We start from the raw sequence: 18,833 nt of genomic DNA on the forward strand, positions 1-18,833 counted from the left end.
TGCTATGGTGTCCTAGAGTTCTTGGAATGTGAATTAATATTTTAGGCTCTGTTTGAACGTACTGGTGGAATGGGAGAAAAACAAATCTCAGGAGTGATCCCTCAATCTCAGTCCTTTGCAAGGCCTGCATACATTAATAACACCACCACAATTTGCTGGTACTGTCTGTGGTAAAATAGGGATTGACAAACAAATTTACACCACTGTAATTTTTTGCCAGTTCAAGGACAAAGCATTTGGAAGAGCTTTAAATCTTCAAGTTGTAACAAGATTTGATTTTTACACAAAGGAATGGCTTCAAAAGATTACTGGAATCCAGTGACAGGCCAAGGTGTTGCACAAGCTGCTCTGGACAATAAGCTTGTTTCCTGACTCCACTTCATCTCAGCTACAGCTTTCCTCCAAGGTACAGATTGCGTAATGACATGTTGGGTTTTTTCCTCCTGCTAGCACAGATTTAATCTCATTTCTTGGAACAGCGGGGAAAGCTACAGCTGCAGGTAAATCAGTAGCACCGTCATTGTGGCGGCGGCAGCAGATAAACGAAACCACAGGGGCGGCCCCCTAAAAGTGCATGAAAAAGTGCACATGCGTATTATTCAGCTCAGCCAGCTGGACAGGAATTTCTGGCCCTTCCCATCACTGGCACTGGACAGGTACAAAACTCCACCTGAAGGCAACGCAGATAGAGCCTCTCCCCGCACACCCAGTTCTTTTTTATTTCTTATAGTTCCCACCTCTTGTTTTTCATTGGTTTGGCCAACTGCTCAAGAGGAAGTATGTGAGATATGCGCCAGGAGGAAAAAGTTTTGTTTGTAAGCTTAGCAAAGAAGAGGGGGAGGATTGATGAAACGCCGATATCTTTTTAGCCTACTTTCTTTCCTTCGTGTCGTTCGTGCGGCTCGGCTGGGAGTTCCTCGCACGGTGTTTACTGTATATTGGCCCCTCCTGCAAAAGGTTCTTTGCCCCTTGCGCGAACGCGGAGCGGGGCCAGCTTCCCGAGGATCGTTCACTCCTTTGCTCAGTCAGCGAGTGAGCGCGCCGCAGCCGCAGCCAGCAACCACTGTAAAAAGAGCTTCCTTTCGCTCCTCCTCCCTTTCTCCCCCACTCCCCGATCTTGGAATTGCCTCAGTCTTTCGGCATGGGTAGCGGTTGAGAAACTGAAGCAAAAAGAGAAAGGTGTTGCTGAGCAGAGTTAGCGAGGGAGCGACCGAGAAAAAGCGCCGCGAGTGGATTCAAACTTTCGGACCACAGCCTCGATTTGCCGAACGCGGGCGCTCAGGATTGTCGCCGCACACATCCAGGATGGGGCACGGAAATCGCCGATCTGCGGGAGTTTCAGCAACAGGCGCGGAACCTTTAGGGTCGAGACGGGTCCCTACTGCTGCTATCCTCTTCGCTTTGCTGTTGAGTACCTTTAGCTCTGCTATAGATCAAAAGAAAGGTAAGTCTGAGACGAGAAGGAGCAAGTCAGCCACTTACTCAGCGCATGGGAATTTCGCCAAGAAAGGGACTAGGCTGTAGCCTGGAATCTGTCTCCTGGATGTATGGCGAGAAAGCTGTTGTTCAAGAGCACACTTTGTACATGTTTGGTTATATTCAAGTTGTGGCCTCTGTATAATCACTTTGGCCAAGGGCATCCACCGATCATTTGCATTCCCTCATTATTAACCCAGGCCCGTATAACTTCTTACCATCTCTGTATTTCATATGTGATTAAAGGGACTCATTAACTTTACCACTATAGAGTTACTCTGTGAGTTAAGTATAACATTATCTTGAGGATATTTTGAAATTTTCTTTTGTCTCCTTAAGATTTAGGGCTTCTTTCGGATCCTGATTATCAAAATGTAAATTTCAGAAATTATTCTTGATACTTATTAAATGCTGAGTGATGGAATAGGCCCAAGGTGGAACAAATATTCCCTTACTCCCTTCCAGTGGTGGACTTCAAAAATTTTTAGAACCTCTTCTTTAGGTGTGGCCCGCTTTATGAGAATGGCTTACCGGCCATGTGACTGGGTGGGTGTGGCTTGCCAGCCATGTGACTGGGTGGGAGTGGCTTGCCAGCCATGTGACCGAGTAGGAGTGGCTTGCCAGCCCTGCAACTGGGTGGGAATGGCCAACTTGTAAAATGTGGTGAAACTCACTTAACAACGCTCTTGCTTAGCAACCAAAATGTTGGATCAGAAACTCTGGCATTTGAAGCATGCAAGTCTTAAAGCTGTCAAGTTACAAGACCCTTGCACCCCAACCCTTTAGAAAAAAAAACCCAGGGATGTTCAAACTTGACAGCTTTAAGACTTGTGGACTTCAACTCCCAGAATTCCTCCTCTCACTCTTCATCTTGATGAGGGGCGCACGGGCGGGGGGAGGGAGCTGGAACTGATTCTAAACGGCACTGTAGATTTTTGGAACCTCTTCTATAGAAGAGGTAAGAACTGGCAGGAACCCACCCCTGCTCCCTTCCCATTTTGACTTCAGGCTTTTGAAAGAGAGCTTGGTCACTCTAATGAAGGTGACAAGTCAACAGAAGAAGCACAGAGATGTAGAGTCACCCTCCCATTGTTTTCAGTTTTTTGGCTAACACAATCTCACAATCCTTTTGGAAACAAGAACAGCTTTTTTTTAAAAAAATAATAAAGATTCATATTTAATTGAATAGTGAGCCATATATGTGTCATGTGTCCTAAACTCAAATTTTGTTTTCCGCTTCTTCATAGATATCTTTTATATTTCATTGAATGATATTTTTTTGTAGTTATATTGCTGCAAGTAGTCTATTAAAGTTTAGAAACAAGATTATCCTGGTTCTTATTCTGAAGATATAACCAAAAGCTTCAAGGCACTCCTCTTTTAGAAAGAGTAAATTTCAAGTCCTTGAAAATTCAACAGGAATTAGAACTTGGCAGAAGAGACTGACCTCTTGTTTATATGACCCCTGTAAAAGGCTGATGTGTGAGTTTCACAAGAGTGTACATACTCTGCACAGAAGTATTGCTGAAAAATTATTGTGCTCTTCCTGTAACGTGGGGAAAACCACTAGTGATTCATAGGAATGTCTGACCCCAAGAATCAAAATTCTGTACAGACTTGAAATTATAAGTGCAAAATATGTGTTTTTGTTTGATTTTTTAAAATAAACCTTTCACTACTAGGTGCTTTATATTTTTCTAAAATGTAGTTAAATGTAGTGTAGTGGAATAAATAGTTATATCATAGTCTGGGAAGGAAAGGGAAAGGAAAAAGAAAATGTGTTGTTCTCAGCTCAAATAATTTTCCAGGTTAACTTGGTGAGAGCCATTTTATCTTCTGCTGGATTTGGCTTGATGTGTTTTCAGGCAATACTTTCTTCTCCCTTCACCTAACCTACAGTTAAGTCTGTGAAGAAAGCTTTTTTGTTGTTGCTGTTGTTGTTAAAGAAGTTAAAGTATCAAGGAAGTAGTGGAAAGGATTCCTGTAATGTACATGTTGGCCTGTTGATGGTCTTCTGTCTGCTCTTTAATTTCTTTCACTTTTATGAAGTTTTGAGAACAGCAGCCAGTTTTGATTCCAGGCAAATCATCTTTATTTTAGAAGTCTTCCAATGGAGAAAAATTGAGTTTTTCCTCTTTTTCCTTTCATTGCCTCTGTTCAGAGGGAGGGAAAAAAGTTGTAACTTGGAAAATATACTAGGTAAACTAAACAAAAGTAATTTAAATATTTCATGACGGGCAAATAAAACCATCTTTCTTAAAAAAAAAAACCTTTCTGAATAGTTAATTGCACAATCTTCAAATCAAGAAGCTTCATTTTGATCAACTCTGAACAGCAAGTTTATACCTGCCAGTGATGTAATTAGGGTAGGGTTGGGTTGATTTTTTTTCTCCTTTCCTTTATGCAATTCACATAGGTGTGAGTTGAATTGAGATGGGATAGGTGAGATGACTTGAGAATGTGGGAGACAAAAATGAAAGAAGAATTTGAAAAAGAAACATTTAGAATAAAATTAGAATTTCCAATATTGTGAAGGGGTATTCACATTGTTACCTCTGTTAACTGCTTTGACTCAGAAATATAACAAAACATGATAAATATTTAAAAAGAACTGACATTATTCATGGGATCATTGAAATGTGAATTCACCATCAATTTGGCAACCTAGTTCATTTTGTAGCATTTTGGAGGCGCAGTATTCTTCATAAAGCTTTGCATAGCTTGACCCTGTTTTCTTTAAGAAAAGCCTTGAAATCTTGGCTCATTCATTAGAGTGATTTGTATCTTCACTTGTGATCCGGATTTGAACTGATTTATTGCGTAATTGATGTGTGGGTTTTTTGACATGGATTCTTAATGCTGTGCTATTATTTTTCTGTTTCTCATGTGGTTTTGTGTTGTGTTCGTTTATTTATTGTATATCAGCTAGAGTTACTATGCCTCTTGAGATTGCTAAATAAATAAATATTTGCTTTTATTTAGTTTTGGTTTTGTATTAACATTTGTTATACGTTGTATAATACTCCTGAAGACTGAAACCTGCACATTATATTTTATAAGTAATATTAAAAATAATAGGTAAGTCTTTGTTCCAGGGAGCTTATAATCAAAACTTACCACTTCAGGTAAACAAAAAAGGACAATAAAAATGTAAGTGAATAGAGGTAAACAATAAGCTTCATGGAAAAGCTACTTAATAATAATTATGGAAGTGACATTCAATGAAACACATATTGGAGTAATATCCTCAAATCTGTTTCCCCTCCTAAGGAAGAGACAAAAACCTATAGTCTCATAGATTACAGTTATATTTGTTTCTCCTGTTGCTAAAATGATTGAAATATCTGATTATGGGATAAGTATTTCTATGCTGGGGTAAACATTACAATCTTATTTGCTTGTAATGTTTAATGTTAATATAATATTAATGTAATAAGACCAACAGGAGATACATAGAGTATAGAGGAGGTATTCAATGCAGATGAAATGCATAATGTTTTCTCTTTTTTTCAGAATAGTACAACTTTGAGTTGCCCAGGAAAGTTGATATCTAGTATGAGTACAAATGAACAGCAATAGTTCATGGATAAATTATTTACTTAATTGTCTTCAGATATACTGGGACTGTAGGGGGAGACTGTAGTACCACAAAATTTATGATGATGCATTATCTAATAGTTTAGAGCAGCTCATCAATTCCTTTATAAAGCTTCAGTTTGAACATCAACTCCCAAGCATTTAGTGTATGAAAATCATGTAATAAATACCACTTTAACTAGTACCTACTTTCCTATTATTGGTAACTACTATTTATTAGTAATTGAAAAGTACTTGTTAGGTAGATAAAAATGCCATATCTAATCTAAACATCTGGTTTACTGCACCCAATCATATAACAAGAATAATTAATAGTCCCATCATCCCTGAGTCATCAGTAATGACCATTTTGGAAAATCCTGGTTTAGAGGCTGTTAAGAGTTTAGATGAATATGGCCATCATGTTCTTAAGTACCATATTTCCAATTTTGATATTTTTGATGACTTAATATTTTTAATTCTTGGTTGATTGATACTGAGTCCATTGAATCCAATGACTGTGAATAAAGTGAATAGTAATATGCTATTGAATTCTACCTTTCCTGAGCAAGTCCCATGGACATTTAGATCTAATCTACAGAGGGGACTTGCTGGAACATACTGGGAGATTTTCTAGAGAAGAAAAGGAATGTGTTACTGGATGAACGATTAGTTGTAGAATTTGGATTTCACTCAGAAGTCTATTGAATGCAAAATTTTGAATAGTTCTACAAAGGAATGTTATATTCTGGGTAAAATGCACATTAAATATAAATGAACTATATATCATAAATGCCAGCTATATTGTATTCCAAACATCTTTTAATTATTCAGCTAGAGGCTTGCTCTCTTGAAAATGCTGATCTCAGTAGTGAAATTTAATATAAACTCTACTAAAAATCAAATCTTTTTTTCTCAGTTCAATGTGTTATAACGTCCATTTCGTCAATAATAAATAAACAAACAAACAAATCTTTACTTGCATTCTTGGGGGAAGTGGGAGAAAAAGGCAAACATGTTAAAAATGCCTATACATCACCCTTTCATAAATATATCATTTGAGGTTAAGTATTCTTATCAATGTTTATATTTCAAAGTAAAATTTAACATTATATAATACTTCTTGAAAAAAAGTACAAATAGGCAGTCTTTAAGGCTGTAATTATATGTATTATGTTCAAAGATATAGAAATTAATCACAAAGAGTTTACTAATATAACCAAATTATGATTGTAGAAACGCAAATACAAAAGGAGATTAACTCAATAGAAATCTAATTAAATAAATAAATAAATAAATATAGCAATCTTGGATTTTCCATCATCCAGTTAAAGTATAATTAAGACAATCACTTAAAGAAGGTAAAGTATTTTTCTTTACGTTTCAAACTACAAGGGAAATATATTTTTTCCTTGTAATTCAATATTGATCATATGCAAAGCAAACTTTTAATTTTGCTGTAGATTTCTAATGCATATACAAAAACACACAATTTGTTCTGCTCTCGATCTTAAAGGTATTAATTTTCTATACAATTAGAGGAAATTCATGTTTAATCCAATTTTGCCCTTTGTGAATGCAAAATATGTACAATGGGTACTCAGAGAGAACTGAATTTCATTTTTGATTGCATATCAGGATCTACTCCACAAAAGTAATGTAAAGTTTATTTAATTTTATTTCTACTTAACTTTAATTAAAATTTAATACAGTTAATATAATTTCTTTTCAGACATGTTTTAAATAATCTTTCCCTTTTGCCATATTAAAAATTAAACATTGTTAACATTTTTGGAAATCCTTAGAGGCTATATACCTAAGATTTTTAGTGATTGACTAAATTTCATCCAGGGGATTTACGAAGTGTTGATCTCTATTCCTTTAATTTTATTCTATTACTTTAATTAATATTCCTTTAATATTTATAAGTTGACCCTCCAAAGTGATTTGTATATCAGTGCTATGCAACATAGAAAAATAAGATCCCACCTCAAACCTCACAGTTTATTAAACATAATATGGCTAGCAGGACTTGAAAACCTAAACTTGAGCTACTACATTAAACACTGCCTTTACGCAAGACATATGTAACAGATTTTGCTGAAGCTCTGACAAATCTTGGTTTCAATGAACTCAATAAAAACAGGGAAGGTATCTTTTTTGTGGAAAACAGCACAGTCAAATAGAACATCATGTTTCAAAATCTTAAGTCTTCTTACAGCATTTCTGTATAAACAGTAGAACATCATGTTTCAAAATCTTAAGTCTTCTTACAGCATTTTTGTATAAACCTTAGGCAAGAAAGTGATTCCTTTTACTGAAACTTACTTTTCTGTATTCTCATTTTTCCTTTATTTTACATACTCTAGATAACAGTATATAAAAACCAAAAATATGTAGTGATAACCTTTGCTTTTAAAAATTATCTGATAGGATATTGTAACCCTCTCTCCAAAGCCATAGCTGTGTAATTTATTTGCTCATTTAAATTTCTCAGTATTGAACTAAAAGCTTAATTTGAACTGATAAACCTATCAATAAGCAACAGTAAAGCAGATAATATAAAAGTTAAAACAAACATTGGTATGCAAATGAATAAGATTCAGGAAGTAAATATAGGTCCTCTATAATGTCTAAAAATAATCAAATAGTAAACACTATACATTACTGGAGAGGGAATTCCACAGCACTGGACTTGCTACAGAGAAAGCTCTTATCCTTGTTGACATCAGCTGGTCTTTCTTGGCAATACTCTCAGAATGCCCTTGGTTAATATATAGCATTCTCAATCGCACAACTTTTAATCAAGTTCATTAGAATGTTAAAATAAAATCTGATAGGATCCTTAATAATCATAATCTTATCCTTCTTCTTCCTCTTCCTCCTCCTCTTCGTCCCCTTCCTCCTCCTCCCATGTATAGATCAAATGTTAAATTGCCAAAATGAAGCCTCCTACTTGGATTTATCATTGCAGCAAAATAAGCCATTATGGTACATGTTTCTGGTAGTAGCTGACATACCCGCAGATAGGCCAGGATCTATATCTCTCCACATTCACAGAGTGTGTTGTTATCCACTAACAGCCTCCAAATAGTGCAAGGGAGGTCAGATCCTTAGGCCATATTCTCCATTCCTTGCTCAATGGTCTCCTTCTTCCATTTTTTAATTCAATTTTGTTCTTGTATCCTCAAGATTGTTTGTTCTTGTCATAAAGCTGTTTCCTAGATCTGAATTGGTGGGCTTGGGGCATATATCCATTCAGAAGATATCGAGGATCATTCTCTTGCTTAGTTCTCCCATCATCTGCTGCTACTTCTCTCCTGATCTTTGATGGTGCATATTGAGATAATATATTATTTCAATTGATGTAGGTTTGAGACAACCTGTCACTAAACATACTGTTTCACTGTTAACAGTATTAACTTGTTTCATGTGTGCAGATGCGCCCCACACTGGAGCAACATACTCTGTTGCAGAAACGCTCAACACCAAAGTTGATGTGTGCAGCATATATGGTTGAGTTCTCCATATGAAATTTATCAATTTCCTGATGATATTGTTCCTTGACCTGACTTTAGGCTTAGTGTTCAAGCAATCCTGTTTTCTCACAATTGAATTTCATTTTGTTAGACAGGGCCCAGTGTTCAAATCTGTTTTGATTCTTCTGTATCTTGAACCTATCTTCTGCAGTGTTAACTATTCCTGCCAGCTTGGTCTTACTCATAAATTACAGAAATACAGTTCTGTTAAGGATTATAGGTTGAGTGCGGTTGGTCAGTCAGTTATGAATCCAGCTGTCTAACGAACATTTTTCTATTTTATCAAGTAGGTTGTGGTCTATTTTATCAAATGCCTTACTGAAGTCCAAGTAAGTTCTATCCACGGCATTTTACTGGTCCATTAATTGTGTCACTTAATCAAAGAATGCAATAAGATTTGTCCGACCCATCTGTTTTTGCCAAAGCCATATTGGCTTCTGGTTATAACCTTGCTTTTAGATGTCCACAAATACATTGCTTGATTATCTTTTGCAGAATCTTCTGATATATCTGTAGTTTTCTGGATCAATTTTTCCCCTTCTTTAAAGATGAGAACTACCTCATCCCTTTTCTAGTCATCTGGTAGTTTCCCAGAAACTTTGAAACGGCTGTGGTTCAGTAGTTCTGAGATCAGGTCTGCCAGTTCCTTCAGAACCTTGGGATGTAATTCATCTGATCCTGGTGATTTGAACTCATCGGAGTGGATAGGTGTTCTCTTACCATTAGCTTATTTTGATTTTCATTCCTAATCTGAATTTTACAGGGTTTTTTTGATAGGTTGAACTTTTTTTTTACTTTTGTGTAAAGACAGTTGCAAAAACATGACCTAAATGGTTCTGCTTTCTTCCTGCTGCTCATCATTTTGTTGCCTTTTTCTCCCATTAATAAACTAATGGTTTCCCTGACTTTTCTTATTTTTGTATATGTTCTAAGAAATTATTTTTGTTATTTTTCACTTTTGTCACAAGCCTTAGTTCATTTTGAATCTTAACTTTCCTGACTTCACGTGTTCAAGTTATTTGCTGATACTTTGCCTTAGTTATGTGCCCCCTCTTTCCACTTTTTATATTTGTTCTTTTTGTCTTTCAATTTATCAGACAGTTCTTTGTGCAGCCCGGCTGGTTTCTTTTAAAATCTCTTATTTTTCTTCTTTATTGGAATTTTGCCAGACTAGATTTTTATCATCTCACTTTTCAAAATTTCCCAAGCTTCTTAGGTTGTTTTCCCCTTGAGAATTTTCATCTATGGAATCTTTTCCAAGCTCTCTCAAAGTTTATTGAAATCAGCTCTCTTAAGTCCAAGACTCTAATCTGACTTTGTTCTATTGCTTGTGCTAGCATAAGATTGAATTCCATTACTGTATGATCATTCCCCCTAAGGTTCCTGTAACTTCAATGCCTTACATCATTTCATCCCTGTTAGTGAGAATTAAGTCCAGAGTGGCTGAACCTCTAGTTCCCTTCTCTACCTTTGGGGAGAGTTGTCTGCTAGGTTTTTTAGGAATCTGTTTGACCTTGCACTAAGTGCAGAATTTGTCTCCCAGTCAGGGATGTCAGGGTAGTTAAACTCCCCTATTATTATGGTGGTGTACTTTGTACATAGAGCAAAAGGTTCATCTATTTCCTTTGTTTGGTCGGGTGACCTGTAGTATACACTTATAGCAATGTTGTTATTTTTCCTTTTATATTGACCCAAATGCATTCAAGATGGTTTTCATCATTGTTCTGCTGTATTTCTGTAGAGATGAGCCATTCGGTCGCCCCAATTCCACCTCAAATAAAGGGATTAAAGAGTTGTAAAAAGAAAAAAAAAGTCATACTTTATGCATTGGTGCATTGGCATTTGAGTCATTTTTGACTGACCCTGTGTTTGTTTTCTACATAATCTGTTTTGTGTCTGAGTTCCTTTTCATCCTTATCACCTATTTGATTAGTGTACATAATCAAAAGCTTGATTTTTTTAATGGCAATTAATCTTAATTGCACAAACCTCTATGTTAGGATTAGAGACCCTGTTGGTTTTAGATTGCTGGGAACAAAAATGTTCTGTATCAATTAACTGTCCTTAGTATTCAGTTTAAATGCTTCTCCAGAAAACTCCTGGATTTAGTACTAAGTAATTCAGTCCCTTTCTGTGATAGCTGTAAACCATCTCTTTAGCACAGCTTTTCATCAGACTAACTGCTAACATCATAATTAACATAACCAGAACCTTCTGCTTTATACCAGTCCTTTAGCTACACATTGAATTCCTCTATATGCTGACCTTTTCCTTTTTGTTCCTTATATACAGATGAAACCTCTTAAAATGAGATTATAACCTATCCTGCTAAGTTCCTGCCCAAGCTCTGGAAATCCTTCTGCACAGAAATACATCTTTTTCAGACAGGTCATTAGTGTCAAGATGCACAACAACATCAACATCACTATCCTTACTAGCACTCTTGACTATCTTAACAACATGCCTCTTTCTCTGCTGACAGTAGCAACAGGCAGACATCTCACCTCTTTCAAGACCTCCACATTGTTTCCTAAATTGACATTTCTTATAATTGAGTCACCAACTAGAAGGTGGCTTCTCTTTTTAGATACCTTGGATATGTCACATGACTGATTTGCAATACCTGGGTCACATGTTTCCTTATCCAAAACAATTTCTTTTCCTGCTCATCACCTTCATTACAGACAACTCAACCTGTCACCTTAGTATTCATATTAAGTTCAGCAAGGGCACTGTTTCTATTATTTAGGGGCACACCAAAAGTTTTGTATTTATGGTCCACAGTTTTCTATTTGCCAAATCAAATAGTTATCCATACTACCCTTCTCCTCAAGGACTTTGTAATAAAGGGGGGCTAATAGCGGGGCAGTTCAATAGAACACACCAGCTGAGTTTTAATTTTTTTCAGCTTTTAGCTGAATAGTCTTAACTTTCCAAGTGAATCCAGTAAACATAACCGATATATAGTTCATATAATCATGTCATAAGTTACTAGCTTTTGTTTACAATTAAAATATATATTAAGATATCATATCATATATGAAAATTAGTATTACTATATAAGAAAGTTGAAACATGGGAGAAGTCTATTCAGATCTGATGTTCTATATCTTTTTCTTTGCAAGAAAATGAAATGAAAAATTGTGTTTTTCCAAAATAAGCACATATTCATATTTTTATCAATCTAATTGTCAATTTGCACTATTACATATATAGTTTTAAATTCTTATATATGGACATAACTTTGTTCATCACATTGTGCACCTTTTTACTCCTATTAAGTTTATAATACAATAAAAATTAAAATATGCTTTTAAATGTGATAAAATTTCTATCAATTAACTGAAGACAAATTTTGTCTACAGATTTGCATGCAATCGTATTTTAAGATTAATTGCCTTATATAACAGCTTCTGTTGCTTTTCTTATAAAATGCTTATACTTATTATTTTATCTAGTGTTTTGAGCTTTTGCTTCACAAAAATCAAAATGGTTTATAAATGTGAATTATGGGTAAACATCTCTTATTTGTGAATATCAGAGTGTCAGTGGACATCTGGAAGCATTACAAAAGGGTGGTTTTGGCACTCTTGAACATTGTTGTTATTATCTGAGAAACTTATCACATGTTTTAAATTGTGTATTTAAATTTACTAAGTATCTACTTTTCACAGTAGGTTTCTGTTTATAACTTGAAACTTTTTGCCATTATGTAAGATAGTTTCTCTCAAACAAGCTCATTTTGTGACTAGTTGGAAGTTTCTATGTTGTGTTCCAGGTAACAAATAGGGAATGGTTTAATAATTGCCTTTTTCCAGAATATTTTTCCTATTTCCCAATCTAATCAATAGCTACATGATTTTCCAACGGTCTCCTATCCATGTATTTTAAAAAATCTAATCCTGCTTATCTTTTTCAGAATAAACCAACTGCCTACTGTAACATTTCTGTAAAACCTTGTAGAAAGCAAATGTAACCGCCATTTTTTTTTGAAAATACAAAATAATTCAACTATATAGCAAAATAATCAGAACTAGCAGCTTATTTAGTTCATTTGCACTAGGTTTGATAATAATATGGTCTTACAAACTGGAGTTACAGCATGGCAATATCTTCCATGATCAATAGGCTTTGTTATACTTAGCATCTGAAAAATATGCTTTAATACCATAACTATTCTTTGTTGTTGTAATTCCTATCACAAGAACTGTGGTAGAAATTATCTCTAAGAAAATTATCTGCAATTTTAATCTTGTATCAAATGTCATCTTTGTGAGAATCAGAATATGATGAATAAGAATTGTAATATTTATCAGTTTGTTAGAAAGTTTAGAACATTAGAAATAAGCAAAACAAAATATCTTCCTCCTGAACTCTCTGTGATACAAGAATGATTTTTTTTCAATCTTTTTGTTGTCCAGGGGGAAATCTTATATTGCATATTCCTATGAGGCACATTCACTGCTCATTTAAATTTCTGAAAACTTGGCTTTCTACATGACTTTGAGGAGTGTAGGGCTTTCAGTATTCAATTGCTTAAATGTTTCTTTAATTGCCTTGGCAAACTAGTAAGGCTGCAATTGTGAATATAAGTAGTAATTAAAACAGTGATAGGCAATTTAAAGCAAAATCAGGAACCAAAATAAATATCTCTTTACTTAGTAAACCACATTTCACAGTTTTACTATGTGATGCTAATAACAGATGTTTTGTTTTGTTTTAAAAAAAACATTTCCCGTTCTAATTTCATACCAATATTATATTACACATTATTAGAAATGGATCAGATATATTGATGGCTGATACGTCCTATTATTTCAGTATATAAAGTTCAGTTCAGACATATAAAGTGACTAGAAGTTATAATTGTATGTTAGATTAACAATACGCCTTGAGCAGGCTCACTTCTTCCTATTATATAAATCTTTCATTTGAGGGAACAGACATGAGCTCTTTCTTTTTTTGCCAAGTCCTTTGAAAATGGCAAATAATACTTAAATTCAGGCCAGGGATGTCTGCATTTATTTGATCTGTCTTTTATACTTTTTCAATAATGTTATGAAATACATTGTACCAGGATTTATTGATTAGACAAAAGTTCTGATTGGTTTCAGGAAAGTTGCTATAATTCTTCGCATGTACATGGGTATCATTCATTTGGATATAAAAATATCCAATATAATGTAGCTGCAGAATGTGATATCCATTTCTGTATCTGAATATTTTTAATGCCTGAACATAATCATTGATAATCATAGAAGAAGAAGAATAACAACAACATCAACAATAACAATAAATATGTAAAACACTATCTTGATATGGTTCTCACGTTTGTGTGTTCTGAGACAGCTATGCCAGAGGTTCAACCATATGGACAGATCTCATCAGAGAAGCCAGAAAAATGTGTGTCTCTGTCCCTCCCATAAACAACATATAGTAAGATGTAATTTATAGAAACTTATACTGAATCTGATTCACCCAATCAACAAGGACCATGGTAGTAGGTGTGTAGGTCATGGATATCTGATTACTACAGGATTCAGGATAGTTGTGGTCAACAACAGCAATATTGTTTCCCTGTCACAAATATACAAAGATGGAAAACAAAAAATATTGATCCATTTTACAGATCAAGATAAATGAAAAGAGGATATCTGAAAAGAATGTCTAGAAAAAACATAATCACCCAGAATCAAAAATACCAGAGCACAGGTTGGCAGTGATTTATAAAGACATAAAGTATTCACAAAAGTAGAATTGGAAGAACTGCAAGGATCTATTTAGGACATACATATTGAAGTCTTGACAGACATAGGTAAAATATAGAGAGAAACCAGGGGGAGTTGGCAGTAGAAGAAGCCAGTATAGATACTGAATCATTTTCATTCCCATTTGGGCACCTCCTCCTCTCAGAAAGAACAAAGCACTAAAAAAGAATAATTGAAACAAAGAGTAATTGAGCATCTAAAAGAACAACAACAACCAAATACATAATAAAGTTACCTGCATTGAAGCTTCTTCCAAAGAAACAGCTAGCACAAGTATTAAAATATGCTAATACTGTGATATCAAAGATAAGCACCAGATCATTGCAAGAAACAAACTGACAAATTGACAGCATGCCTGCAGTTATAAATAAATATAATGGATGCAAAATCAAAAAAGAAAGAAGTCAAACAATGCACCACAGAAATAGAAGATCAGATTGGAAAATAAATCAGCAAGCTAAGATCAGATACAAGCAAATTATGCATTTGTATATAAATAAGCTATGCATCTATATAGTAAGTAATTATACAGATGAAAGAAAAGCAGAAGAATAAGAAGTCCAAAGAATACTAGATCAAGAAGTAGCACCTAGAAATCAAAAATATGTTCCCAATCCATCAGTGGATAGTAATCAGTGAACCAGTAACCAGTTGACAAAGAAAAATCACTGCAGTTTTGGGCACAGGTATAACAGGATCAACTCAAAGAATACAATAGAGTTGATAAAATAATGCCATAAATATTAAACATCAAAAACATATCCCAGGATATCCTAACTCCTTTACATGGGTGATCTGAAACTAAATGGAAAAACACAATTTGAAATAGAATTCCTTCTCAACACTTTACAATATCTTGTAAAGCCAAGATATTGTTTGGATTGGACAAATGTGCCATGCTCACCATCAATAGAAAATTTTTTTGAAAATTGAAGGAATAAAGATGTTGGATGGAAATTTTATTAACAGTTTGAATACCAGGCTATTCTTCAACCTGACATCAAGCACACTGAAGTCAAGAAGGTTACATATAAATACATTATGACAGTGGAAATCTTAGGTCTACACCCTATGGTGGAAATGCCATCAAAGTAATTAACACTTGGGCAATTCCAGTCATTAAGTATACAGCAGGAACAATGGACTGGACTTAAGCAGAACTGAAAGCTCTGGATAGGAAAACTAAAAAATCCCAGCAATGAATCATGCTCTTCATTGATATAGTGATGTTGATAAACTCTACCTACCAAGAAAATGACAAGGGTGTGCAATGTTGCAAGTACATAGATAGCTGAAAAGGGGGGGAAATGGGATTAGAAAAATATCTGAAGGACAGTGAAGAAGATATACTGAAGTAGTATAGCATGAAGGCTTATTGATTACTGGAGAGATCAAATTAGCTACAAAAAAGACCAAATGATGATTAGAAAAGAAACATGGCAAGGAAAGTATTATATAGCCAGTACATTTAAAAAAAAACAGCAGGAAAAAAAGATAATAACAAGACCTGGTAAAATGACTAAAAGCAGGAAAGTTGAAAAAAGAGACAGAAGGGCTAATTTTGGCTGCACAAGTTCAAGCCTTAAGGACAAATGCATACAAAGCCAGAATTGAGAAGGCAGCACTAGACAGCAAGTGCCACTTCTGCAAAGAAGCTGAAGAAACAGGACAGCATTAGTTGGCTGCTGCAAGAAGGTCGCACAGACTGACTAGAAACAACAGCATGATAAAGTAGCAACAATGGTGTTGCTAGACATGGTGGGACCATAAAATTGAGAAAGTAAATGAAACTGAAAAAGCTAAAGTGCTCTGGGACTTTAGAATTCAAACAAACAGATCCAATCCAAGCTGAAACTTTACAAATAAAAAAGTCTGGATAGTACCTCGAGACAGCAGAATAGAAAAGAAAGAAAAATCACAAAATACAAAGACTGCAAATAGAAGTAGACTGTTGCAAAGGAAAGGAAAGGTAGTACCAATAGTAATAGGAACCTTTGGGGTGGAATCTCAAAACATCTGGAGCACCACTTGGATCTGATACCATTGGCACCAGTGGTGGGTTCCGGATCCCGTTGCAATCGATACAGTGCAAAGGGGCCTGGAGTCCACCACATGAATGCATGCAGCACACACACATGCACACAGTGCGTGCATGCGTCCTTACCTCCTGCGATGCTCCGTGATGCCTCCGTGACACTCCAGTTGCTCGGCGGAGCATTGCGCAGGCGCCGTATGCTTTGTGCATGGAAGTGCCAAAGAGCTCAAATACAGGTAAGGACAGCGGACGGACGGGTGGGCAAAAGTGCCAAATACAGTCTAAATGGAATGGTACCTGGTGCTCCCGGCAGGCACCTGTACACCCGTATCAGGGCATACCACCAGCAACCCACCACTGATTGGCACTGATAAAAATAGGTGGACTTGATAGGTGGGCAAAAGTGCCAAATACAGTCTAAACATCTGGCTGGCTATGTGACCAATAACAAGAATAATAGTATGACTCCGTGAGAGAAACAAGACTGGTTTGCTACATGTAATGTGAAGATTTACATATAAACTGTTACAGTCTACAAAGAGACTTGTTTATGGGACATATTTTAGAAAAACATTAGAGCGTAATCCTGCTCTGTGATATGCACAGTCAGAATGCAAGTTGCAGAGTGGCCCCATAAGAGCTACTTTTCCCTAATATAGCTGCAAATAATGTTTATGTGATCTACTGTATTGTGGATGTGTCTTTTCTATAATTTGACAGAATGACCTAGCACGGAATGGGACAACTCGCCACAGCCAACTTGACATGGCTGCAGTAGGTTTTTGAAAATGCCTGTATATCCCTATATACTTGTGGATAAACACATCGGTGGATAAGAAGACCATTGAATTTTTAATTAAAAAACAATGAAAAGTACCATCCATGGATACCACTTGTGAAAAACATAACATGGTGAAAAGATTGAGTTGACTTATTCACAAATGAGCTTATATATACTATATGTGGTACTATTCCTTATATGCTAAACTGAAATATATGAGTCATAACAAGCATGAATATATTCTAAACTTGTTTCACAATAAGATTTAAGATGGACAAAAACCCAGTCCAAGAAGATGAAATGCAAGAAAAATCAAGTACCACAAATGCCATGAAATCCCCTCCATATAGCAGTACAATAAATTTGTATTATTAGCTGAGGTTTTCTGTAGTAAGGCCTGAAGGTTTTCAGACATAAACTAAATAAAATGTGAAGAAATATTACTTCTACAGTAGATATTACTTCTAAATATTACTTCTCCAGTAGAAAAGGTATGATAATCCAGAATAGAATATCTAGCACTAAATTAAAAAACAATTACTGTCATAACTACAGTATTACACTTTTTAATTCCGCACCATTTAACTAGCCCATATGCTCAACTTTTATATGTATGTGTGTATATGTGTCTCCATGTGCTTGCTGATTTTTACGTTTTATATAGTGTATCACTCTCCAGTGCAACTGAAATGTCCTCCCCTCCCCTCCTCCTCCTCCTTTTCTCTCTGTCTCTCTTCTCTAATTGAAAATAGGGAAACAAAAGGTGGAGGAAGAGTTATGATAAATAACTTGTTTTAGTGGTTTGGTCAGATATTTCAACATTGCCTTCAGCAAAGACATAAGCGATTGCTTAAATTAGTAACTGGTTTCTTGAGATCACGCTGAGGCAAATTCTAACCCCATTAAATGGGACTATGGCTGGTAATAAAAAAAAAAAAACATTGCATCCAGACAGATAGGCTAGCCGCTAACAAGTCACTGACAATCTGATGTTCCAAAACTTTGCTCTATTTTGCTTTTAAGATTTATTTTGTCCAGAATATTAAGACTGTGATTTTTTTTAACTGTTACAAGACAAGAGAAGAACAGAATGTTTTGAAAAAAAAAGTTCAGATATGATAATCATTTGCATCAGCATGGTGCTAATCTATTCCAAACAGAGCCTGCTAATTTAACCTTGATTCGTATGGTGAGTGAACAATAAAAACAGATTTCCAGTTGTTCCTGACCTGTGGCCAGAATACAGTGAATCTGAGATTGCCTAAGTTAAGTTAGATAATATTTATTATTTGTTCTGTATTATTCATTCATTCATCCTCTACGAATTGTATTGATAAATATCAGTGAAATGATAATATCTGTACGTATATTGTGATTGTCTGTAGTGAGGAGCTTTTGTGCAAATAAAAGTTTCCACGTGACCCTGAATACTGATAGTAGAAACCTATATAAGAACATGAAATTTCAATGTTGCCTCTAACTCTGATTTGTATAGACCATGGTGATGAACCTATGGCATGTGTGCCCATAGTGGCACATGAAGCCATGTTGCCTGGCACACGCGGCCTCGCCTGTTTGTCTTCTGGGTTTTTGGCATGCATGTGCATGCAACGATCAGCTCTCCTTCACATGCACGGCAGTGCCAAAACTGATGTGCA

The 18,833-nt window shown here is 35.4% G+C and overlaps 1 protein-coding gene across 2 annotated transcripts in view; it reads left to right on the forward strand.

The window, feature by feature from the left end:
• The first annotated feature begins 603 nt into the window (after positions 1–603).
• Positions 604–18,833, forward strand: part of EGFR (epidermal growth factor receptor) — a 158,728-nt gene continuing 140,498 nt past the window's right edge. For both annotated transcript variants that reach the window (XM_081971049.1, XM_081971050.1), the window contains exon 1: positions 604–1,444. In XM_081971049.1, coding sequence (XP_081827175.1) covers positions 1,306–1,444 — 139 coding nt within the window. In that variant the 5' untranslated portion in view covers positions 604–1,305. The remainder of the gene's footprint in view (positions 1,445–18,833) is intronic.

The sequence above is a fragment of the Natrix helvetica genome (assembly GCF_964273705.1).
Source record: "Natrix helvetica genome assembly, chromosome: Z".
Taxonomy (NCBI): Eukaryota; Metazoa; Chordata; class Lepidosauria; order Squamata; family Natricidae; genus Natrix; species Natrix helvetica.